The 27,635-nt window shown below is 39.7% G+C and overlaps 1 protein-coding gene across 21 annotated transcripts in view; it reads left to right on the top strand.

Annotated features, from left to right (window-relative positions):
• Nucleotides 1-27,635, top strand: part of tjp1a (tight junction protein 1a) — a 120,663-nt gene that overhangs the window by 50,504 nt on the left and 42,524 nt on the right. The window contains exon 1 of one of the 21 annotated variants that reach the window (XM_039796234.1): nt 7,526-7,627. The exons of 19 other annotated variants lie outside the window; for them this stretch is intronic. In XM_039796234.1, coding sequence (XP_039652168.1) covers nt 7,541-7,627 — 87 coding nt within the window. In that variant the 5' untranslated portion in view covers nt 7,526-7,540. Of the gene's footprint in view, nt 1-7,525; nt 7,628-10,475; nt 10,895-27,635 lie in introns of those variants that run through there. One more of the 21 variants, XM_039796235.1, reaches the window with a different exon arrangement.

Genomic DNA, 27,635 nt, shown 5'->3' with positions numbered 1-27,635 from the left:
ACGGGGGGGAGGGGTGTGTGTGTGTGTGTGTGTGGGGGGTTATTCACTAGAGTTCACTAGACTTGAGACAACTTAACTATTCTCTCTTCTCTTTGCAGACCTCTCTCATCTTCTTTTCCTTTCATATTCACTTTTCCTTTTCATTCCCCACATTCTCTCTGCTCTCCTTTTTTTGTCTTCTTATCAAGTCCTACATTTTAAATTACTCTAATCTCTCTCTTTCTTCTCCCAAACTGGCACTTCTTTTTTCCTCTTTTCCTTTCTTCCTCCTGTAATTCCTTTACCCCTCTCCTGCTCTCTTCACTTTGCCTCTGCTTTTCTTTTCTTTTTTTCACATCACTGTTGAGAATGTAGGCTGCTGATCTCTGGACTGTTATTTTGTTCAGATTTTTACATCTACACCTTTGGGTTTTTAAACCTTCCCTTAAACACGTCAGTCTGCAAAATACTGAAATCTGTTTAATACAGACGTTTTATCTGTTTTATTGAGGTTATGTTCAAAGCCCTGCAGTTCAACATGGGATCTGTAAGAAGTCACCTAGGCTGTTTTCAGTGATCTCAACCAGAATTCCACAATGTACGACAATGAAAAGACATCACTTTATGTGTAATGATTGAGTCTGCTATTTCTCCTACATTGTGTACTCTGTACTCTGTATCTTCTCTTGTGATTCCAAGTGACAATATTAGAACAAAATGCATGCAAACCTTTGTTCCTTTTTGGATATACTGTAGCATTGATCTGTAATGGGGACAGTTTGAAATACTGTTTGTTTTTATTATCAAGAGAGAATATGGATGTGTGTGTGAGGTAACATTAATCTAAGGTATCATCTTAAATCAAATATAATAGTTTTGTTTATCAAAATCAACCCACTCTCACAATGTAAATTCTTACTATTTAAAGAGCTTGTTTTTGCTGACCTCCAGTGGTTGTTTTAACTTGTAGAAGTTTACTATAGGGTGTGTCAGTACACCGTGCCATCACTGTTGGGTGTGGTTACAGTTGCAAAAAAAACCACACTTGACCACACCAATAAGTGATGCTGGTTGTGGTCAGAGGTCAAATTGACTTGAAACTTTTACAGTAATCAGAGAGGGCAGTGAATCAATGCTTTTCAGAATTGTGAGCCAATCCGAAAAGGTCAGTTAATCTGAAACCTGCTTGAAACTGAAGTGCGTTTTGAATTTTAGGTTGAGATATGTTGCCGTGCTGCTGGACATCTGCAAAATAAATCTTCACTTTGACGGAAGTTAATTGTGTTCCCAGGGCATGGAGGCCTGAAATCTGCAGTTGCTGCCTGTGTTGGACTTGTAAATCTTTACTCTTCCTTGAAAATCAATTGCATGCCACTTAAAGTATGTGTCAAATGGCATTTTAGTGCCTGCTGCTTGCTGTTGACACTAACTTAAGCTGCAGCTGTTGGATATACCGAGGCATAATTCAAGTCTCTCAATTTAAGTGGGGCAGCTTTGGAGACTTTGTGTCTATTGCCTATTTATTAAGCTGTCAATTCACACCATGTTTAGGCATTCACACATGTTGGCCCAGACACAGACCTATTTGCACTTGCACTTGCACAAAATGTATGCTCTTTAGAGAAGAGGTGTCTATAATCCCTTCCCTGGTTTAATCTGACCTCTTTACCGTACATTAGCATACATTAAAAAGTATTAGGACAGTGATATGTTTTGGCTATACTCAGCATTGGATTTGAAATTAACCAATAATCATGAAGTAAAAGAGGTGAGTTTCAGCTTTCAGAGTGTTCACATTCACTTTGGCTGAAAAGTGTAGGACTCGTAGCATCTACGACATCCACTACATACTAGTAGTATCAATTTTAGGAAATGCAGCATGACAGTTATCCCTTATTAACACAAGTTTCTGAAACACACTAGAAGTAAAGATGGCTTTAGTAGAGGCCTGGAAGAGAGTCACCAGAGAAGTTACCAAGAGAAGTTACCAAGTGTCTGCTGGTGCATATTGGATGCACACTCCACACAATCATTGACCGCAAAGGGTTTCCAACTAACTGTTAAACATGACGGCTTTATTTAAGTTTATTTGTTGCATTCCTAAAATTTATGGACCTGGACCATGTATAAAAAGGGCTGAAATTCTTCCTTTTTGTCTGATGTTAACGTAAACACCATCAAAGCTGAGAGTCAGGACTTTTCTAATCCTATGTGCTGGAGTTGAGCTGAAACAATGAAAAACTTACCATCCCTCTTTTCTGACTGCACTTTATTTCTATTTATGTCCACAACTATGGATTACAGAGCGTGGTTGTGATTGATGGTGTTTTAGAAGATAAGTTTAAGGTTTCATCAGCGAATGTGTATAGATTGTGTTTCTGCACTGTTATTATAGCCTAAGGTGGACATTTACTGTAAGTGCTGCCAGACAGTTTAACTGCTGCTTTTATTACACCCACTCTTACTCCGTCTGAGGTGCCACATAAACCTGTGAGAAGTAACAGTGCCGTATAATTGCTGTATATTCCTATGTGGCTGGCTAATATGTGACTGATAATGGGTCTCTGCCACCGGTGTCAGTGTTTTGTTGTTTTAGTTTTTCTGAGTTGTACCAGGTGAGGCCTTAAGGCAGAATTTTCTGTATGAGATGTTGCAGTACATCTGTGCAGAGTCTCCTAAGCCACATACATTCAAAACAGCTGAATAATGTTTTTTTGTTGTTGTTGAAAACTTGAGCTCACAATTAAAAAAAATCTGATAATAGGGAAATAGTTTTTAATAAAAAACACTACATCAGGGTTTTTTATGCTCAGTGCTTTGACATTTTCTGAACGTGCTATTACTATTTTAAAGAACACAGAAACCCTAGATTACACACTATCACTATCATTCTAGCTGTGTCAAAAGCAGCGCTGAAACGGCAGCGATAGAAACTTATTTGAGACTCTTTAAATTAATTAATTAAAATAAATAAATTAATTAATTAATTAATGTCTACTTTACTTATACTCACTCTTTCCCCGAATTGTTGAACTGCTTACAGCAGTACAGCAATTCAGCAGACGGAAATTTCCCTGGGCATATTTGTAAAATATTTCCAAGCATCCACCTTGGTGTAATTATATGATAAAAATCACACATAAGTGCAGCCTGGGTGCAAGTTATTTCACACATCCCATCAACAACAACAGATGTGTTTCCCCCTGTTTTCCTTATAACTGAAAATCCCTTATTTCTTAATTTCATGGCACTTTCCTGAAGTATTTTCTTTTGCACTGATACTTAATCTTAGAAAGTGGACCATTATCATAGGAAAAAAAGATTATGCATAGAGTGTGAATGTTTGGAGAACAGTCTGTACTGGAACAGCACAGACACATTGTAATATATTTATCTTACAAATAAGACAAAATAAGAAACAAAATGCTGCTTGAAGTTACATTTGCACTGTGTGCTTTGCTATCACAACAATGAAGGGAAAAGGTAGAATTGTATTTACTGGCAAAACACACACACACACACACACACACACACACACACACTAGATTGAGCTAAATTCCTTGTGGATTGTACCTTGGGATTTGTGACATTTTTAATTTACAGTCCCATTCTGCAGCAAACAATGGGATTGTCACGTGGATGGGAAGCATGACGTAATGGCTAGTTTTTCCCTCACAAGATTTACACAGTATATTGACTGTTGAAGGGTGTGGGCCTCACAACTACACAAAAAATAGAGATTCAACATTCATTATTCAGGTTTGTTCAATAGAGGAATAATGACAAATAATTACAGACGTTGGAAAATGATGGAATTTCAAGTAGACCTGGTATGGTGCTCTGCAACTTGGGCCATTCCTTGTTAGGCTACTTGAGATACTGCTGAGAAGCAGAGTGGAGTCAACCAGGTTCACTGCAGTCTCTATTCTCTGGCTAAAAAAGACTTTGTGTGTTAAGAAGAGAAGGATAATAGGAAAATGAGAGATTTGTTTGGTTGGTTGATCACAGGCTGCCTCTTGGAGTAAATGTCTTCAGAAGATTAAAAGTAGCATGTTTCACTATCAGTGACTGAAGACCCTCCGTGGTAAATTTAGTACTCCAAAAGCTTTTTTCTTCATCACAAGAATTAAGTGGAACTAAGTGTCTCTCCAAATAACAGCACTTCAGACTATTCTTACACAAGCCATTTTTTCTTCTGTGGTTGTGACTGAATTACAACTTTTTCCAAAGTGCCATTATTTGAGTGCTCCTGAGAAGTATATATTCTGCCATTTCTCTTTTTAGGTCATGCAAGCATGCCAAAGTGTGTAGATTCTGTGAAACATGATGAAAGAAAAAAAAGAATAAAATGAGACAATACACTCACAATGGTCAATTTCGTAATAGCTAGACTGGAATATCTCAACAACTGTTAAATGGGTTACCATGACATTTTTTTTTTTTTGACATTCTTGGTTCCCAAAAGGTCAATCCCACCGATTTTGGTAATCCCTGACTTTACCTCTTGAGCCACTATGAGGTTCACAGTTGTGTTTTTGAAATGTCTCAACAACTATTTGATAAACAGGATGAATTGTGAGGACTTTAATGATCTCCTGACCAAATCAAAATACTTTACTATAGTTTGTGTGAAACTCTAATTGGCAAACATTAGCATGCTAACATGCTTAACTAAAATGGTGAACATGGTAAACATTATACATGCTTAATCGTGGGCATATTAGCATGCTGACGTTAGCATTTAGCTCAAAGCACTGCAGCCTGAGTAAATGGACTGTTTTTATATAGCGCTTTTTTAGTTTTAACGACTACTCAGAGCGCTTTAACATAGTACAGGAACCATTCACACAGATTCATACACTGTGGCCGAGGCTGCCGTACAAGGTGCCACCTGCTCATCAGATAAACACTCACACACATTTACACTCCGATGGCGCAGCATCGGGGGCAACTCGGGGTTCAGTGTCTTGCCCAAGGACACTTCGGCATGGAACTGCAGGGCCAATTAACTGCCAGGGATCGAACCACCAACCTTCCAAGCAGGCAACCTCTCGACCACTTAGCCACAGCCCTATTGTGCCCTATTGTGCCGCTAGCATGGCATAGACACACATAGACAGTTTTGTTTTTCTAAACCTCTGTTTTTAATCCATCAATGCAGTATGTTGACCATGCTGCAGTTCTTGGTTCAGGAAGAGACTGCTCAACAGCTTACCTGCACAGTGCTGCTGAAAAGTACATTGTAAAAGGGTGTGATTGATGAATCACCTGTGCTGTGTTTAAATATTGAAGAGATGGACTGCGTAATTAGAAACAGTCGACAGGTTTAGTGGAAGATCTGGTTTAGAGGCTCTCCCTGATAGAATGGAGACCTGAGTTATTATTATAAGGATATATGTGTGTACACTGTGTGCGTCTTGTGGAAACCCTTTCTGCAGCGGTCAGGGAGAGTGTTTGTACAGTTGATATTTAAGCTCATATGGTGAAGGTAAGATGTAGGTTAACAGGTTAGGGCAGTTTTTATGGTATTGTTGGAATGTTTGTTTTTTGCCTTTCTATTTACCGTTTATTGTGGAATATAGTTTCATGTTTTTAATCTACGGTTGTATTTTATAGGTATTTATTTCCCTGATTTTATGGATGAATAAATTGAACCTTGAACCTAGAACCATGCTTATCACATCCCGAAACCAGATTTGTGTTTACTGCTTAAATCAGAACAAAAGCCTTAAGGGGTTGAATTTGAGAGATGCCTCCTAATCCTGTCATATGATACTAATTTGGTCACAAACAGTTTACCTCATAAGAAGAGATGTATGTATACCCATCATTAGCCTGTTACACCACAACCCTTCCATTTGTGGCTTTTACTGAACGGATTAATTTTCTGTAAATTAAAGTTCCTCAAAATGAAATCCAGGTGAAAATAAAATTTAAAGTTGTAGTCCTTAAGATTTGAGTTAGGTAGTTTCTAGCTTTGGTGGTAAGATGTACTTGCAGGTGGAACTCTGGTGCCTCTTCTCCCAGAGTTCCTTTGGAAAACGAACAGTGTCAACTATGACGTCGGTAGTTTGTGTGTGGGTGGTACATTACAGGGAGGAAAGACCGTGCCAGAGGTGTCTGTGTCCCACCTGAGCTGCACACATAGACCGGCTGCAGTCGAGGGCAAGGGTTGACATCTGATCTCAGCCGGCATCAGCTCGGTCCTCTTGTGGGTGTGGGACTCTAGTTTTTTGTTTATTTATTTTTTGGACTCGAAGTTGAACGATCTTCTTTCTCTGTCAGTTGGTCCGCCATTGTGAGTCAGCGGTAATGAAATGTAAGCGCCTGATTAACATACCGTTTCTTTGCATCTTTCCTTATCAGAAGTTCCCAATTTCCGAGTACAATGGAACGCAGCATAATTGGCAGTGACAAGCTTTCACCTGGGAAGACGGGGAGACAAACCCGTGCTGACTGATGTACAAAGTGTCACCAGCTGTGCGATGCATTTGAATTTAGGGCAGGAAAGTCGCCCCAGACACTCAGATTGTATTACTTGGAAAAGCAGCAAATGCAAGCACTTTCATCAGTGGAGTCATATGCTCAATCACCATTGTTTTAACTCACTCTTTGATAGATAGGAACTTAACAGACAATTAACTAGATGAAAATCTTACGGACTACAACTTTCAAAAGAAATTATATATATATAATACCTGCAGATGAACAGCTTCTCAGTGTAGCCATAGTTTGCCTGGTCTACATGTGACAAGGATTGATTAAGAACTTTATGTCTCCAGAAGGTTTCTATTAGTATGTAAAAACAAAGAGGCTTTGCTGGACCTGCAGGGCAGCCCTGAGTCAACAGGGCACAGGAAGGATCACACAGCCTCTCACAGACACCTAACTCAGGACAGATGAAAATAGGGAAACAACATCTGCTTAAGAACTTTCACCAATGCAAAACGAATGGTTATCATCAAACCTCTCACATTTTTCTTTATTCATCATCATGTAATTGTGTGTTTGCTTACGTAAATGCACCTATGCGCATCAACAGCCAGCTTTACATTTTTCGGGTTTGCACATTATGCTGTTTCACTCTACATTAGCCTTTTCGCTGCAGGAGAAGCTGGGTTGAGTGAACCTTGTGATGCGCTCCAACCAAATGTAGGCTTGCATGTTCGCCTTTGTTGTTTTTCATGTGCCTGCTCTTCCATGAGCGCACCTGAGCTTTGAAGCTGCCCTAAAGAGCTGTGTCTCTGTGCTGTTTGTGTGTGTGTATTTATGTGTGTGTGTGTGTGTGTGTGTGTGTGTGAGAGAGAGAGAGAGAGAGAGAGAGAGAGAGAGAGAGAGAGAGAGAGCAGGGATGGAAACATAGAGGACAAAGATAGCTTTGATCACTTTGGAGTGTTACTAATGTCTTGCTCATCTCTGCCAGAACATCTGAGGTACCATCACAAGTGTGGATGCGAGCGAGAGGCAAGCAGCAGAGGAAAAGCCTCTGTTTATTGTCCTTTTTCAGGGTGATTAGCTGAAGTTTGGTTATTTTTTATTGTTAGTTGACACCCGAGTGAGCATGTTAAACATCCTGCTGTCCGCAGTGATCGATCCTGACAGGCATTTGAGGAGCTTCAGAAGAAGTGAGCGACTTGCATCAATACTAGTATGTATCATCCCTGTCTGTTTTTTATATGCATGTTTTTTGAAGATTTTGGTGAACCCTTGTGTTGAAAACTGTAGAGTGACGCTGAGATTGAATAGTGGCTGATGGCATGCCACTGTGGTACAGCGGCATAAACTGATCCCCTGGCGGCACAGGCCACTTACTACTGCGGCATGTGCCGATCGAAGTGGCATGACACTTGTGTTTCACCGGCACTCCGTTTAACGGCAGATGGAAGTGTCAGTGACAAACAGTTAAGTAATTTCATATATCCTTGCTGATGTACCCAAAGTTAATATTAGAGCTAGCCTTAGCTAACATGGCTATTGCTCACCTCGACATCATAGACTGTATATAATAATTATATATATATTTTACTGTTTTTATGTCTATGCCCGCCACCTTAGCCAGTCTGACTAATTAAAAACTAACGTTAACCAAATAAAAGGAAAATAAATGTAACGAATATACATTTCTCTTGTCCATTCTGTTGCTGGGATATGAGCGATGCTTTTGAAATGACAGTAACGTTAAAGTACATCATTACCGATGTAATTATATACTTTAACGTGTACGATGTAAATTAATATTAGAGCTGCCTTAGCTAACAGTCTGACTAATCCATAACAGAGATTTAAAGGTAACAACTTTAGAGCAAACTAAAACTATACTTTACACTATAATAAAACATATTACCTTTGGCATGTTTAATAATAGTCTACATCAACGACGTTTCATTTTTTTCAGGATTGTTCAGGTGCCATTTTGGCCGCTTTCTTTGTGCTGGCATTCTAAACTCTGGTCAGTTTATGAGGACTATGGTTATAACTGCTCCTCAGATCTCTGCAGGGTAAATCCAGTCTGCTAGCTAGACTATCTGTCCAATCTGAGTTTTCTGTTGCACGACTAAAACAACCTTTGAACATACACACGTTCCACCAAAACAAGTTCCTTCCCGAGGCTATTTTGCAGAGCCACCGGAGCTCTGTCCGGTGCTTAGCGCCGCCCAAGATGATCGTGATTGGTTTAAAGAAATGCCAATAAACCAGAGCACGTTTTTTTTCCCATCCCGGAATGCTGTGTTGACTAGCCAGACCCTCCTCCGCAGTGCTGGGGAGGAAGGTCTGGCAATGCGAGGTAAATAGTATAACGCGATCACACGTTCCATCATATAACGCCACGTCGCAGAACATTAACCAGGCATATGTATGGCATAACGTTATTCATTATTCACCATAAGGCTACTTTAAATGAGTAACATTAACATTAAACAGTTCGTGGCATAAGCACAGTCTGTGGGCATAAGCCACTATGGTAGCGAGGCTAACAATAGCTGTTAGCTCAGGTTAGCTCTAATATTAACTTTGAGTACATCGGCAAGGATATATCAAATTACTTAACTTGCTTCCACTTCCACCTGCTGTTGAACGGTGTGGCGGTGGAACACAAGCGCCATGCCACTCCGACGACCATGGATCGGCTTATGCCTCTGTTCCACAGTGGCATGCCACCAGCCACTTTTCGATCTCGGCACTACTGAAACTGAATGTCCAAGTCGATGTCTTCTTCAAGCATACTTTAGAAATAAGTATGTCTTTGTATGTTTTATGACTTAAGTATAGCTGAAGGTTTTAAAATTGTTAATCTGTCTTGAAAAGTCCTCTTTTCGGCGTTACCTGGCCTTTCTGGAGGTCATCCTCTGCTTGCAAACCTCAAGACATGTCTGCTACTTCTGACTGGCAGTATTTAACCTTGTAGGATTTTCTGGTGAGAATGAACCCCTTAGACCACCTACACTGCCGCAAAACCCTCCTCCACAGTTGAGCGAGAAAGACAGAGGAAGTAATCATTAGAGGAGCTAGATTGAGGGAATGCGATAGCTCAGTTTGTTTGGAAAAGATAGGGTGTGCCTCTGTGTTTGTGTGCTCACAATCACATGTACTGTAACCGTGGGCACTGAAAAACTTTCATAATGTCATGCTGCTTCATCATTTTGTGTTTCTCCTGTGGCCCACTTTTAATATAGCATATATTGTTTTCTTGAAACAGAAGTAAACTGTGAAACAATACAAGCTGAGATTGTTGCATCCTGTTTGTGGGGTCTGATTTAGGAAGTCATAAGAACATATCTGAATGACTTTTGTGGTTTCCTGCGAGGTGACTTTATTTTCTTTTGTCTTTTTTTCTGAGGTGACGCAAACACTGCCAATGTCTTTGTTGATAGATGATTTCAAATAAGGACCGACTAAGATTTACTTCATTGACTCCTTTTGTGATCTACAAAACGACCCACACAAATACAGAGAAGGGAAATAGTTTAGGTAATTTCTTTCTAAATATTCTGCTCACATGTTCTGCTGTTTTGTTCTTAGGTCAGGCTTTGTGTAGTAGCCTGTTTTCCTGTTTTACACTGATTTGCATTGAGCAGCATTTTTTACAGAATACAGGCTGTGGTTTTCCCCACAAACTTGAGATTTAAAGGCTACTGTTTTCCTTATGTAACCAACACATACCAACACAACATACACCATCATCACACAGTGAAAGTGAGCATTCAGCATCAGCAGGGACAGCAGCGTCGCTTCTCCTTATTGTATCCCGAACTGTTTATTCCATGGGATAGCAGGGGTGGCCAGTTTTTAGCCGCGATAAAAATAGACACAGGATATACAGGAAGTAAACAAACAATAAAGTAATCACATTTAGTCACATGTTGCATAACAAAAAAATTATTATGCGAGATTTGTCGGGGTAAATGGGCAATGGCCCCGTTTTTACAGAGTATTGCACCCCTTTGTGCATGCAATGGTCCGCTCCGGCCAGACACGACACGGCCGTTGCTCACAGAGCCGAGAGCAGGGAGAGGTTTACTCAGCCTGCCATTACTATACACCGTCCGAGTGATGCCTGCTCTTCCCAACTTTTCATCCAGAGGTTAGCAACGAAACGTCAAAGCAAGGTGGTCTTATTTCTTTATTTTTTCAACCCCAGTTTCTTCCATGACTCGATACCTAACTGGACTAACGTTAGCGTTCAGGCAACGAAGATAAGATAATGAACTTTGGACTTTCCACACGGCTTTTCGTGACATGTTTCCCCTCGTCCTGGATAAAATAACAACGTAGCCCGGCGTGGCGGCAGCTGGGCGAAAATACAACTGGAAGGGAAATACCAAGTGATTATCAAACAAAGGCACCAACAAGTTTTTATCTTGACACTTTTGAAGCGGAATAGGAGTGTACAATGTCCTCAAAAGCTTTAAATAAGGTGGGTAACCTGGCTGGATAAGTGTTTTGTTCCAACATTAACGTTATGCTGTGTAGCTAATGTCTTTGATAAACTGCAATGCTAACACTGGCTAAAATATGAACAGTGGTCAGTTGTGCTGTGGTTGGGTTATATAACTTTGTAGACTGTTGTTAGTAGTAATATAGTATGCCTAATGGTGGTGGTGTTTGTGTGTGTATGTGTGAGCGAGAGTGAGAGAGCGTTTGAGTGCGTTTAGCTTAGGAGTTATTATAAAATCTAGCTACAAATACTATTAACATAACTTACCGGTAACGTTAGCCTACAACCAGCCATGCTGTTTCTAATGTAACGTTACTAGGTTCAAAATATTCGGAATTAAACTGACTTACTGTTGATAAACCGTCCCATATAGCTAAGTCACCCAGATGTGTGTTCATAGTAGTCTCAGCTCAGCTACCTGTTGATATCTAGAGTCCCAGTCTTAATAGTTTATATTACAAAAGTGTAAGGAAGTCTCCGTGGATTTAAAAACTAACTGAGCCTCTAAAGCATAACTTTTGTCAAGGGATCCCCTTTTTACATGTCAGAGATCCCAGAAGATAGTGGACCCAAAACTGCATTTGTTCAAGTTCGCCATATGAAAGCGCATTTTGATAATATTTTGTTTTCGGTTTTTTTTTTTGTAGGTTGTGTTTTTATGAAAGAATTGTTTAGTAATATGATGGTAACAGTCAGAGAGAAAGAGCCACCTGTTACCCAAAGTGTGATTTTAGCCTAATGATTTTAAGTAGGCTAAATTAATTTTCACCAAATTTTGTGTTATTTATAAAGTATAAACCATAAATAATTTGTGGGCGCTGCTATTCACTCATTTATCAAGTCCCAGTGTAAGGTGCCTGAAGCCTATTTTGGAGAACCTCTAGCTTACTATATGTTGTTTTCACCTGCACCACTGTATCAGCTATGTGTAATTTCTGTTCATCAGTCAAAAACAGCTGGATGACCTGTCAAGTCTTGCATATTTTCTAGATTTATATACTAGGCTAATATATAGATTATAAATCGTCAATCAAGTAAGTATTCCTGCAGAATTAGTTGAAAACTGTCAGGTTTGACTGACAGCAGAACAGTCTGAGATATATGGGCCTCTACATACCTATATGATTCCAGTATCTTTTAAAAACAAAAGATTTAATTTTAGTAATAAAAAAAGATGTGGTCAATATAGTTTAAGTGGGTCAATCCTCAAATAAGACCTAAATATGTTCACACAGTGTATTCACTAGTAATTTTTTTTATTAAAGGATTTATTTTTCTCTGTTTGACAAGTGAGGAATGTGCTGTGTTTGTCTAACATGGTGGTGATAGTCAGGTTTGGTCGGTTGTTCCAGTCAGACGAAACCAGCTCTGTCATGTCAGCTGGTGATATAATGCTGTAGATGACCTTGGTCACACCTTTTTACATTAAACTTACTACTGTTCTATGCTTTCAGTTGGTAATGAGGCAAAAGGGTTTTCTGTGCTCATTAGTAATTTCAGTGTTCCCTCCTCAGTTTCGTATTAGTCTCTTTTTTCTTTGAAATCTTTGTTAAGGTGTTTTATTACAACCGGTAGTACGAGGTGTAAACGTAAAACTATATATGCTAGAACTGATAAGAGCCTGGACAGAAAGACCTACAAAAAAGTGCAATAAATGATCTTAATGAAGACCACCCTTTGAGTTAGCATGGTCACTATCCTTAGACTACATTTCCTGTTGCTGCTTCAGAATAAGAGCTTTTCTGCACTGTATTGATGAAGAATTTTGAATAAGTGGCAAGAAGTGTTAGGTTTGCATTAATAGTAGATTAACAGCAGCTCCAATAACACTAAAATGCATCATATGCAACACACCAGGCTGCTATCAGTTGGATGAAAGTCAAAACAGCAATTTAGGAGTGGAAAACGTCATGTTGCCTGGCTGTGCCTGGATGTCAGGGTTTTTTTGTTTTTTTTTCTATCCCAGAATGTATGTGTAGGTGTAGCCAGACCTATCTCCACAGCGCTGTGGAGATAGGTCTGGCAGTGCGAGACTATTGTTCAGGTGATGAATTGATGAAAGCTATATGTCAGTTATAGCCAACTTTGCATACACATACAGTACATGTTTTTAAAAGTCCTGTCCTTTCCAAGCTAACCTCTGTTCCACTTGCCTGTATATTTTCATAAAGGGTTTCTTTCATAAATTTTTCCGAAAAGCAGAAGCTTGAAATGAGGACTTGTGTTAATAATATAAGCTAACCTGTTATTGTTAGAGCTGGGCAATATTGTCTGCCAGTGGAATCCAAACTTAATAATACAATTTTATTGTGTTATCGTTTTACAAAGTGTTGTTGCCAAAATGAATGATTTGTGTAAATGAGTTGTGTAAAAAAAAAAAAAAAAAAATATAACATAACAACATAACAAAATTACTACAATTTTAATTAAGTAATTTAACTTAACAAGATATATCTGTGAGTATTTAGCATGCAATAACTACAGCACCAATGAGGTTTTCATGGGGATTTTCTTACAAAATAAACAAATATCCTGAAATATCTCAATATCGGAAAAGGGTCCTCTAGATTTTTTTTATTTTATCTGTCCGCCTTGACCACCAACCCTTAAAGCCTCGTACAGCTGTTTCTCCTTCAACACACAAGACCTAGACCCTGATTTGTATTTAGTGCTCGCTGCACTGATTAGCTTACAGAGCAAAGACAGTAGTCACATTAGGCATCTGAAGCTGCTCCTAGTAAGACAGACTTACCCTAACTGAATTTTGTGGAAACAGATTCATCATGCATTGTCAGAAATAATCTGTGAGGTGAGTATGACTTGCCTTCCACTGTGTATCACGGTTCATCACTCCTTAACCATAAATTCCATAAACTCCCACCTGATGATTTGTGGTAAACTGCCATAAGATCAGTATTAGTCATATAACACGTAATGTTACAGTTAATGATTAACAGCAATACAATGTTGCAGTGCTGTTTTTCAGGAAGAGAGTAACATGTAGGTGTGTAGTCTTCATGTCTCAGAGGTCAATAATGCTATTATTGCACACTAGTGTGTCAATAGGTTATTGTTATGTGCCAGTAAATATTTAACATCCACTCAATTGTGACAACTTTGGCAAAAGAAAATTAAGGTGAACAGAAAGAAACAGGGTTCCCACATATCCTGGAAATCAGATGACCAATTTTCCAGTTTTGGAAAACACATGGAAGTAAAAAGTAAAATGTCCTGAAAAATCTTGTGTTTGTCCTGGAAAATGATTTCAACATTCTATTTTTCTTGTGATGAGAGGGAACTAATAGGTGATCTATCAGAGAACCCTAAAAAGAACAACATTGACATCTGAAAGGGCTAAGTTATGTTCAGGATGGTAGTTTATAGACAAGAGTATTTTGCTAAAGGCTGTTATGTTGTGGAAACCCTGTGAACACACCCCAAGTCATGTCACATGCAGAACATGCAGGTTGGATGAAATTACAATTTCAGTGTCTTAAACTCAGAAAAAGGTAAGTTACAGTGTCCTTCAAATGTAAATGTTAGTCACTGCTGGCTGGCAACTGTAGTAGTTTTAATTATTATACTCTTTGAACAATTTCTCACAATGTCTAAGCATGTGAGAGATGATTTCATAGATAATTTATAGCAATAGACTGCACATCTTTTAAATCACACTTCCACGGAGAGGAACATGTTAGTGTATGACATTATCCCTGATCACTGGAAAACTCCTGGACAATGATCACAAGAAAAGAGTGGGAACCCTGAAGAGAGCACCTTTTCCAACCTAATCTAAGTTAAGTTGAAGCTGCCTTTCAGTTTCATGTCGTGACAGACCTACACTACAAAATAATGGTTTATGTTAATTGCTGTTTCTGTAAAGATGGAAAAGGATTAGATTTTTCGGCTGTTTGGTGCTAAATATCCTGCTCTGGCACCAAGGAGAGAGGAAAGGAAAGTGTTTTCAAAGCTGGGAGAAAAAGACACAGAAAAGACAATCTGGCTGTGCTGGTCAGATGACACATGAGCAGTGGAATAACAATAAGTTAAATCTGATTACAATTTTATTTGATCCTCCTTTAAAGACAGAATAATAAGATAATAACATCTTTACGTTCATATTTTTAATTGTGTCATTTAAGTCTTTGTAAATAGTTTTTTGAAATTAGTCATTTAACTGATATACTATAGTTGAAAACCACATTAATCCAGTGTAGAGTTGACATTAAATCTTCTTCACTACAGTAAATGCTGGCCTAATTCTGCTTTGTGTTTGGCCTTCAACCATTCCTTTTAACTTTTGTGAATGCAGCACAACAAAAGAAACATAATTTAGAGCCTCAGCAGTCCCTCTAGCCTTTAGACTTGTGTTTTGAGGAGACAGACTGAAATAAGTGGGAAATGCATTTAGATGAAGGAGGTTGTATTAATTAGAGTTGCACAGTGGGCCAAGAACGACCTCTATTTTGCTTTGATGATTACACATCCCCATTTACGTCGATGAAGGAGGGAAATGTAATTAGAGGACCAAGTGCTAGGGAGAGGAAAAGGGTCTTGGTGGTGTTTTTGTTCTGTGTCCTAGGCTCCCCGTCCTTTATGGAGAATCAGGGCTGATGTGGCAGTGATTAACAGGATGGAACAGCTAATGTCTGGCATCTGTGACAAGGACTTCCACCATCAGATTATAAAGCATTTATCCAATCTTCTGTTGATACACTCCACAAAGGGCTTCACATGCCTACATTTTACCACATTAAATTAAAAATCTTATAAATTCCTCTTACAAAATGTTCACGCGTGCAATGGGCGGTATAAGTAGGGTTATTGATGTTAAATTTCACAGGGAAGCTGGGTTGAAACTGTCACAGGAACACTATTGGTCACAATCAAGAACAGCACATGGCAAGGGCGATCAGTGCAGTCCGGTCACTCAACAGCAGCTACTGCCCAACAGTAAAGTCGAAAAACAATAATGTTGTGTTCGCACCCAGGCGAAAGAAATATTCGCATAGCGTTACTCGCATCAATTTGATAACAGAATAATTTGTGTTCTCTCACGTTACCAGCGTTACTTGCACCTGTATAGAGCTATGGGCATCAAGGTAGTAGTTGTGTCTGGATGACTGCCGCTTCCAGCGCTATTTAAAGTACAGATTTTGCTGTGATATAATTGCAACGTACGGATAAAAAGTATGCCAAAATAACATCATGATGCCGATTTTGATTTAAAGTCGTCCCAGCCTTTAAGGAGTGCAGGTATAGGTCGTCTCTGTGTATAAGATGAGAGGACTTCCAGTTGGTCATGTTGAAGACAGCAGCCAAGGGTCTGTTGATTCAGCTGGGCTTCAGTTTCTGGCCTAGCTGGATCTTAACACAACTATGTCATTTATTGAGTCAAAAACACAAAAGTTTTGAAAAAGGCAGTGGACTGTGATAATCAAAGTGAGGTCCTGAATTATCACCTTCTGTTGGAGTCTAGATAAAAACATTGAGAGAAATCAGCTGTTTGTGTTGTTTGAATGCCAGGAGACTCTGGAGTGCGGCAGTTATCAAGGACATCTGACCTGCTTATCCTTTCATCCCTGGGGGGAAATCCAGGGCAGATACACACAGCAGGAGGCAGGTGGATGACAAAGAGAGAAAAAGAAGGAAAGCAGAAAATGCCTTCTGAGGGAGGAGTTGATGTGAGGAGGGGTTATTGGAGGGGTGAAATGGAGAAAGGAAGCAGTGGGAGGGAGAGATACACCGGCTATAATCTGAATCACATGGCAGATCTTAAAAAAACAGCCTCTCTCCTATAATCACAGCATTCTAGCGCTTGGGATTTTTCATGCTGCACATTAATATCTATTTCTTTTAAATTAAAATGCAACAGCCAAATAGGGTGGAGTACATTTTCTTGACCTTTGTGGGTCAAGGACATTTGTGGGTCGGACTAGCAGTAGCCTTGCAAAACAATCCACAAATATGATTTTACTCATTATGGTTTGGCAATGCCATGCATAGCATATGTTAAGGGGGACGTTATTCAAAGCAGGCTATGCAAGAGTTGATTGACAGTTCTCTGCTTCACTAAGACATCAACATGAACCCTTCCTACGCTTTATTGGATGTGTGCACCACTTGCTCAGCTGTCATTGGTCTCTGGCTGTAATTTTGAGTAACGTGGTTGTGGTTCTGAATTGTTCAAAGCAAGTCGCCTTGGCCATCTAACCGATCTACGAGAGAAAATGGAGAGAGGTCTTTAGGTATTTGGTTCAATTGAGCAAGTTTTAATTATTCTCTCATGTATGTGAGTATTAGTCATGTTTCATGCTGTCCGGAGACGAAGACACGTTAGTTACGGAATATTCGAGAAGACACAGACAGTGGGAACAGCTGATCAGTCCTGTTAGTTAAACTTATTCGGCAAATGCATTTCCATGTCCCATTTAGCACATCAACTCTTTTTCGACAAAGGCAAAAACCACCTCAATTGAGTGTAACTTTTATTTTTTTTGTGCGATTGAGGAAGTTTTCCCAAAGTTTATGTTTCCATTCAGCTTTTCTAATGCAATATTTCAAAATGTGCATAAAATAGGTGATTGGAAAACCGACTAGTTAAAAGCTGAGCTTTCCAGATATAGTGTGGCTGAGTAAGGCTAGACCAGTAGGGTGTTGCAGGCAGAACCAAACCCAGCTGGAAGGGACTGAGCCCTGGTCTGCCCGGGAACACCTTTTTTCTGTTGTGTGAGTGGCTTAATTCTGATATTGACCTTGCAAAGTCTAAATATTCTCTCACGGATCTTCCTTTTAGGAAGAGCAGCCTGGCATTAGCCCTTCATTATAAGTTTTGCCCACACTTTGGGCTGCTGGAATAAAATGATCCACCACCTCTCACTCACCTGCTGTTGTTGATAGAGATGGATTGATGGAAATGTCATATAATACGAGTGTTGATTAGTCCCTTGTTCTTTATCAAACAGTCTATCAAAGCTAGGACACTCAGAGCCAGCTCTGCATCCTTTCTGGCATGGCAGGTCTCTGCAAGGATTTATCATTCCCAGTGCAGGCATAGTGGACTTGACACAGGGTGTTTTGTGTGCGTGAGACAGACAGAGCAGGAGAGAGACCTTGAGAGAGAGAGAGAGAGAGAGAGAGAGAGAGAGAGAGAAGCGAGGATGGACAAGAGAGCATGTGGCAGCCGTGGCTCAGCTGGTTAGGGAAGAGAAAAAGAGGCTGGAACAGATTCATCCCAAGGCTTGTTGCCCTACATGCCTTTACACACATACACACACTGCTATGTGTTCATTTGCTTATCTTGGGAGTACAGCACTGTCTTTTTTGTCTGGGAAACAGAGTCATCAGTCTGTGGGAGACTTTTTCACAGCTTTAGATAAGGCATAATCATCACTAGCAGTATCAGTGTGTATATTTCCCAGATCTCAGACTTCTGTCAAGGGAATTTGCTCTTTTTTTTACAATTCATACACTATCGTCTTAATAATAGACTTTTTTTTCTTCTCTGCTAAATATAAATCTTGTCCATATGCACATATTGCAATCTGTCTCCCCCCCCCCCACCTTAGGTAAAAGAGCACATCATTTGATTGTGTTTTCTATAAACAACTCTGTGGTCATCCTTAATGGCTTCCTCTCTCTATATATTACTTTCTCCACATTTTTGTCTCGGTTTCTCTCTTTTAGTGTAAAGTACAACGGTATAAAGAAGTAATTAATTACATCAGCCTGTGTAGCAAGAACTGTCATCTTATCTTAACACATCTTAACCCTTGTGTTTTTTTTCTCAACGTTTTTGATGCCATTTATGTTTTTGCTTTTTCCGTTTTAAATTGTTAAATTTTTCTTCTACACATTTCAGCGCTTATTTCTACATCCCATATTTTCTGATATAAAACAAAAATTGAAAACAGGTCAATGTGACCTGAAGTTAACACAAGGGTTAAACCTGCTGTTTTCTGCCTCGCCGGTAGAGTTGAAACGTGCAGTCTAAATAAGGTCAAGAACTATAATCCAGTGTGCGGATACTCTGCTTTGTCCTTTTTTTTATAAATCTGCTATACTGAACTTTGCCTAAATATTACTCTCAACTACCCTTCTGTATCATGAAACATGATCACCTGAGAAGGAACAGGCAGAACAAATATGTTATTATTTTATTATAGGCTAATAGTGTTTCGTAATGGAAAAAGTCTCAGAAAATGCATTTATCATAAAGCAGTGGTTCCCATAGTGGGTGCTGCAGCATGCTGGGGTGCCTTGAGGACAGGTCAAGGGTATTGTATGTTTTTAATAACGATTCACCTAAAAAAAAAAAACATTTACATTAACTATGTTTATTTAACACACAAGAAAAAGCAATACATATATAAAATATATTAAAACCAATGTTAAATAGGCAGGTATGCCACAGCTAATAACATGACAAATCGCTGTTGCATGTTTTCATAGTTACATACTTTCCGGTTTTGGACATTTCAGGAGATCAGTGGTCAGAAAAACAGTGACCTATGAAAAGATGTGACGCTGTACAGGGCTCAAAGAAATGCTGAAACATCTGAGCCTTAACACAGTCTGAGTCAACTGTATCTGAGCCAACCAACCAAATAAAAATCAGACTGAACTTGGCTAATGACTTAACAACTGGCTGTCTAAGGAAGACGGATATCCATTACCGTGTGATAGCATATTCACTGTTGTATTGCCCGCTGTTCACTCACTTACTGTATGTACTGAATAACAAGATGATAAGGCTTCATGACAGATTTGTTCTTTGCACATTGTAATTAGTTCATTAGGTGCATTGGAGTGTGTAAGCTTCCTGTCTGTTAGGTTGTTTTTTTTAGATGTCATTAGAAGTAATTTATTTATTATCTCTGTGCATCTTGTTAAAATATGCATGCACCCCCTCCCTATCTCTCATCTCTTGGGGTAATGGTAATTATGTTGCCAGTTAAGTGCTGGGAAAATGGCCGCTCCAACAGTAACTCATTAATTCACTATAGATTCTGCCCCACAACATGCCTATTGTAGCAAAGTCCTCAGAAGGCTTGGGAATGCCATTGAGTGGGCTTGGCCCCTTGTTTTATGGCGCCATGTGATTGTGCAGACTATGAGTTGCGGTTCAGAATTGCGTAGTTTCAGATGATGAAATTTGAAAGTCATAATATTTTTATTTCTGTTTCAAATAATCCAACTGCCTGCTCCAAGTTCATGTTTAAACATTCAAATGCTGCTCTTATCACCTTAATCATGAGTAGTCTTTGCCTTTACATTGTGGCAGACAAGACTCTCTACTTTTTGTCCTTGCTGTTAATAGCAAATTTTGGTCATTACACCTTTGTGGGGGTGGGTGGGTGGGTGGGATAGGGCTGTACCTGACGGATTTGGCTGTTCAATATGAATATTCGAATACTTTTTGTTGTCTTTAATTGTTAAATGTAACTGTGACTATGTTGGGATAATATGACCTAAATATGATTAATGTGATTTGATTAGAGTTCATATAGGTCAGTAAGGGATTCATTGTGTTGATAATTTGATATATTTAGTTTGATGTCCAGCCCTGACTGCAACCTCTGAGGTACTTAAGACTACTAATGCCTTGTGACAAAATGTATCTCAACACATGGCACGCAACTATGGCTTCCGTTAATCGGAAGTCATTTACATGGCGGTAATTTCTCTGAAACTTTATCAGCCACATGACAGTAATCACTGTAAATATCATGAATATTTTTACCTCCCCTTCACAGTCACCGATACTTGTCACTGATATTTTTTTTATTATGGTTCTCTGATTTTAAATTAACACAGTCACATTATATTATCGTGTATAAATTCAGTTGTTGTGTTGTTCTCTGGCCTTGCTTTCATAGTCAGTGAGAAAGAAGTAGGAAAAAGGAGTCAAAATAAAACCGAGAGGGCGATTGTGGCAGAGAGATCCAGAGTGTGAGGCAAGGAAAAGGTAAGGAAAATCTTTTGGAATGAGAAACAGGCAGAGTGAGAGAGTTGGGCCTTGTCTCCTTATCTGCACATTCCTGTAGAGTGTATGTGTGTGATGGGAGGGGTTGGGTGGGAATACTGATAGTTGTATGTGTGGTGATTGGCTGAATCCAAAGGTTCCAGTGCTGGATCTGGTTATCTTTCTAAATGCCTTGGCTTACAGTTTGTTTCCACAGACACAAAAACAAAGTTGTGTGTGTGTGTGTGTGTGTGTGTGTGTGTGTGTGTGTGTGTGTTGTGTGTGTGTGTGTGTGTGTGTGTGTGTGTGTGTGTGTGTGTGTGTGTGTGTGTGTGTGTGTGTGTGTGTGTGTTTTAGAACCAAGGGGGCCATCACCTTCCGCTAGCATTCCACTGAGTCCCATTCATTTTGGCGTCACTTTGACAGCAAATAACTTTACATCTGAAGCGTTTAAAGACTCTATTTGTCCATTGTTTATTTCTAAAGAATCACAACAATGTATAAAAGGCTCCATTACCTTGTATCTCACGTTATGGCTCCGTAGCAGCCGTTTTTGTAAAAATAGGCTAACGATTGTGTCATAACCACGCGACTTTCTGTGGCACAGTAGATAAATTACCGTATAGTCAGGAGAAGCTTGCAGGCAATCGGGGGGTTGTGGAGGCATACAGTCGAGGGAGAAGCCCATAGAGATCCATGAAAGCATTGGAACAAAATATCTCGGCAACGTTTTGATGGATTGGAAATACTTCGGTATCTCTGCAAGATTCGGAATGATTGAGATTTCTCTTGGCACAGCTACCAGAAGACTTACAAGTTTCAGACAGGTTGCTCACGTCACATCTACGTCATCAAGCTCAGTTTGAGGCTGCGCAGTACGCTCAGCCATCACCGGAAAAGTGCCTCTAATTGACTTCACTGGTCTCCACTGTGTCCATTTCTTTCACTGTCTATGTTTAGAACCGAGACGCTCCAACTTGAGCTACTTTCCTGTATCTGTGTCACGAGGGCTCCGCCACTGCCACGCCTCTTTAGGAGACTAGCGGCAGGTCCGAGTGTATTGATTCCAATGGGAGAACTGAACGTGAACACAGATTATAAGCGATCTTTTCGCCCCATAGTCACCAAAGTAGATATTGGACTCATTTCTCACAAGCCAGATATCTCCAGAACATCCTGACACTAAAATGGCATTTTTTCAGACGGACACATCAGGAGAAAATGAACTTTGTTTGAGACCTCTTTCTGTCTCAGGATCAATCTCTCACGAGATCTGGCAACACAGAGAAGCTAACGTTTGTGAATGCCCTAACAAAACTAATCTCCGTGATGCTAAATATGTATTTTAGCTGTGTAAATATCTAACGTTGGTAAAAGAACATATTAATAAATTATTCAAATATAACTTTCATTCATCCACATGGCGTTCATTGCACGTTCAAACCAGGCCACACCTTGTTTAGGAGACAGGAAGTGTGTACAGTTTCATACCATTGCCGATGCTTGAAATGCGCTATCTTTAGTATAAAGGATCTTTGGTTTATACAAGCACTTTAAAAGTGTATCACCTATGTGTCCTTTTAGCATTCAATACTTCCTCTTATTGACTCCTTCATATCAACCCACATATGTACTGATACCAGTGTGAATCAAGTGTGATAAGCCAATAAATGCTGATAACAGTGGCCATTGGATGTATCGCTCAGGCTCTACTCTTGAAGCAATGTCCTTTCACAGCCTTCTAATCGACCAAAACATCAACCAAATGTATTTTTAGGTTATTGTGTTTCCTATAAACAACTCTGTGGTCATCCTTTAAAGGAACACGCCGACTTATTGGGAATTTAGCTTATTCACCGTAACCCCCAGAGTTAGACAAGTCGATACATATCCTTCTCATCTCCGTGCGTGCTGTAAGGCTGTCTGACGTCTCCAGCGGCATCAGCCCATCACAGAACAGGCAGGTGAATGGTTCCAGTAATCCTACTGCTCCGAATAAGTGACAAAATAACGCCAACATGTTCCTATTTACATGTTGTGATTTGTAGAGTCACAGCGTGTACAAAAAACAACGTAACATGAGACACAGCCGTCTTCTAACCGTAAACAAACCGGAACTATATTCTCAGGCGGAAGAATATAGTACGTGAGGCGATATGCCTCGCAGCAAGCCTGTCTGAGAAATATTGGTTACGGTTTGTTTCTGTTGTTTATTTTTATGCACCACTAAATCACAAATCGTAAAAACGGTATGTTATGTGTATATCCCTTTGTCTAATCGAAGCAGTAGGCTAGATTGAAACAGTTACCTGCAGGATCTGGGAGCTTTGTAATGCTGGAGCCGTCGAACAGCGTTACCTACGCACGAAGAAGGGTATGTATCGACTTGTCTATCTGAGGGCTTCCGATGAATAAGCAAATCCCAATGAGGCGGCATGTTCACTGTACCTTCCTCTATGTATATGCTTTTCTCCACATTTTTGTCTCCGTTTCTCTCTTTTAGTGTAAAGTCAAACGGTGTATAAAAAAAGACTAAGTAATTAATTACATCAGTCTGTGTAGCAAGAACAGTCATCCTCCTATCTTAACATATATTAAACCTGCTGTTTTCTGCCTCGCCGGTAGAGTCAAAACGTGCTTATTGTAAGGAGGAAAATAACCGAGACATATTCATGAATTAGATTTATGTTATTGGGTGTCAGTTCCAGCGTTGGACTTTTACCACTGCTCTTAAATACACTCATCACTCTGGTGAGGCTGAGCCCTCAAATCCCAAGAGTAGTGCTGCCCGAGAGGCTATAGGAAACGTTTGAGAGAAACCCACAGCTTGAGCTAAACCAACAGGAAGGATTGTTGAAAAGTGAAAAGTCAGAATACCACCACAAGTTACCACTCTGTGACCTCCTCACTGCCTGTCTCTCTAGGCAGAGAACAATTAGTGTGGTTGAGCTCAGATGACTTTGCTGCTGGGTAAGCTGCACATGAGATGCTAGCCTAGCTATGTGTCTGGGTCAGTGGATAGCAGAGAACAGCCCGCTGCACATCAGCTCTGTGGAGCTGCACTGAGGTCAGTGTAAATAATCAGAGCCTGCACCTGACCCAGAGGCTCCAATGAAGCTCTCACTTTATTCAAGTGGAAATACATTACCTTTAGGATTTACTTATGATTTTTGATCAAGCATATACATTGCAAATTTACGTAATACAATTAACAGTATAATCATGTAAAATGTTGTGCGAGTTGTCATATATTAAATTAGTAGGCTCCCCATTAAAAATTCAACAGAGCAGAGCTTTTACTTTTATCATTTTTTCACTGAGTCTTATGAACATTGGCCTCATTCACCAACCGTTCTTACAAAGAAATGTGTTGTTAAACCCTTCTTACGCACATTTTACGAAGATTCTGGCATTCACTAATGTTTTCTTAACTTGGATTTGTTCTTAGCTAAGAACATAATCTATGAACACTGAAAAGCACTCTTACGCACATTTGAGTGATGACAATTTGTTCCAAATGATTGCTTACTGCATTTTATTTAATTCTACAGTTGTTTACAATGATAGTATTGTACTGTAATGTATTTCTGATCATTTGTTGAAAAAAAAAACCATATTATGCAAAAAAAACACTAACACTGCAATTTACATCAGCAATTAAACTGATTAAATTCTGCGTTATTTGGTGATTGATCGCTATTTTTATGGCCAAAATGCAGTGGTAGAATGTAACAAAGTACAAATTCTTCGTAACTGTACTTAAGTACATTTTTCACATATCTGTACTTTACTTAAGTAGGCTCAATAGTGCATAGCCTACTTTTGACTTTTACTTTGTTACATTTTGCAGCAATTATCTATACTTTCTACTCCACTATATTTCTACAATGTTCCGTTACATTTTCTGATCAGTTTCCCCCCTGCCAAAACGTCTTCCTGACCGTCACACGTTTGTCTCACCAGTGAAGTTTTGTTGCCGTAGATACTGTGGGGCACCGCTGATCCAAGCCGGCTCCGGTGCTCCAGAGCCCAGGCGCAGCGCTGCTGACCCTCGGTAATACAGCCTCCGGTAAAAAGGAAAATGAAAATGTTTGTTTTTTATTATTCCCGTTTTTAAATCATAGTTGCATCTCTACAGCGTTGTTTACTTCTCCGCTAGGCTGCGTAAGACGCGTTCATATCTTATTTATTTGGTTGGACCTCTTAACATCTCCCCATTTGCGCTGCTTGACACACTGTATTTGCTTACTTGCATGGTTAAAGAAAATAAAATACATCCATGAATAAAACCAACCGCATTCCGATTCTAACAACACATTTCCATTTTATGCTGGTTAGGATAGGAACATATTATAAAAGCCAGGCCTTGTTTGTGGTAGTGGACATCTTCTACTTTTACTAAAGTAAATATGTCTTTGGTTATTTGTACTTTTATTTAAGTACTGAGATTCAGTACTTCCTCCACCGCGGCTCCGACCATCTCTAACGCAGTCTCCCAGGAGGTGCACAGGAAGTGTCATGTCCTTATATGGGAATTTTTGGGGCGTTTTCTTATGCTAATTAGGAACAACTGGCACGTGCTTTCAGTTATGAAGACGTGGGATTCATCAATCCTAAGAACACAGGTGCGAACAATTCTGCTGTTTAAGAACACGTCATGAATCCGACGTAGACTTCTCTTAGAAACTTTCTTAAGAACATATTTAAGAGAAAACTTAGGAAGATATTGGTGAATGAGGCCCATTGAACATAACACATAAAGCTGAGCGAGCGAGGTGTCGAACCAGTACCATTGCTCTTCTTTCTTTTTCAAAATCTGTATATCCCACTGTGTGGAACTGATTTGGATTAGTAATTCCTCAAAGTTTGGATTAATTGATTGATGGAGAATTTCATGCATAAATGAATTAAATGCCTAAATTCCTCATAAAATTGTCATGACGTAAAATCGATACAGCATAGTAACGGGATATTTTCTGTGGCAATACTGTATTGTTACACGGACGCCAATATGGATCTTTGATTATATAAATCGGTGTTTCCCACAAGTTGACTTACTTGTGGTGGTGGGTGGTGCAGGATGTGACGGCGCGGCGCGTGATGGCTGGGTTCGGTAATAAACTAGTCAAATGAAGGTTTATGAACTATTTTTTTAAAACGATGACGACAAAAAGATCTTTCCGATCGACAAATGCCTTGATCGCGGTTCTCTGTTCCTCTTTTAAAATGAATGCGCGATGGTGGAATCTACACATCTCAATTCTCCAGCGGCAGCCATCTTTGTTATAAACATATTCAACCCAAGCGCTCTTTGGTGACGTGGTTGATTATGGTTAATACGGAGAACTGAAGGTTCGTTTAGCAACGATTAGCTCGATTAGCTCCGTTAGTACAATAATTCCCACCGCAAGACTACCAGCTGCATGCTACTACTAACGATAGCCTCTGCCTGAAGTGCAGCGTTGACGCTGTCATACACGCAGCGTTCAACTTCACGAGGGGGAGGGGCTGGAGGCCGCTGGTCTGTGTCCGCTTTAAAAAACAATTGAAAGAAAAATGTAATTCGGAATTTATCTACCTGGGCGGGTCTCAATCTACCTGGGCGGGGCGCCCAAGTAGTACCTATGTATGGGAAACACTGTAAATTGCACATGAGAAATTAACTTTTTAGTACTAGATTTATAAAATCAATTGTTTTTCAGTCCACTAGATGGTACAGTTGAGTTTTATTTCCTGATAAGTTCCGCAGGTGTGACTGTCAGTATGCAAGAGGTAGTTGGTAAAATATAGATTAATAATTTGCAGTTTGAAAAAATTTAATAATCAATGCAGTATATCGCAGAATATCGGCATAGTTCCCCTTTTAAATTAGAGGCCTGCAAATAGGACAATGTATTTGCATGTGGACTAGTCTCGATGGAATTTTTGCACCAGTTTGACATCGCACAAAGGTGATTGGTAGCGTTTTTAGCAAGAAAATACCTGGAGTCGTCAGTGGCATATTTGATCACAATCGCGTTATTAAAGATTTTTTAAAACATAGACAGATTTATCATCGGCTAAATTGGCAGACAGCTACAACAGTAAGTATGAGGCACGTGTAAGACCGATGCTGTAAGGAACCCTCTTGCTAACATTACACTGTTCTCAGTTCAACGTTCTGCCATTTGTCCACCCATCCATCCGTTTGCTTTCATGAGACAGCAACCGTAGACTTCAGAGGGAAGCATGGCTCAGATTAACGTTTTAATCCAAAAGCCTGGATTATAGGTTTTGTATTTTATTCCTACCCTCACTATCTAGCAGTGACTCTGTGTCAGATAGTTTTCAGTCAGAGGTGTGTGTGTGTGTGTGTGTGTAATATGTTGAGGAGAGTCCCGATGGAGGGGTTTTCAGGGAGCTGCATGGCAGAGTAGAGCTGCTGTTTGAGACTAATTAACCCAGGCATACTTAAGCATGTCAGCACAACAGTACATCATTGCTGACGGAGGCTGTACATCATCATCATCATTGTCATCTGGCTATTGGCTACTTGCCCTCATCTGCACACCCATATGTTTGCACACACTTGCAGCCCTCTCTCCTCCCTTCACAGTCACAACCTGCCCTAAAAATGGCTGCTGCTAAATTCATCTGTTTAATGATGGCAGAAATTTAGTTTGGTTTGTTATTTTATGTGCGCTCCACAGGACAGCACAGTACACACTAATCTGAAAGACAGAATGTAAAAGCTTACATTAGAGGCTTTAATACATT

This window comes from Perca fluviatilis, chromosome 3 (genome assembly GCF_010015445.1).
Source record: "Perca fluviatilis chromosome 3, GENO_Pfluv_1.0, whole genome shotgun sequence".
In the NCBI taxonomy this organism is placed as follows: Eukaryota; Metazoa; Chordata; class Actinopteri; order Perciformes; family Percidae; genus Perca; species Perca fluviatilis.
This window is presented reverse-complemented; position numbering and strand designations above follow the sequence as displayed.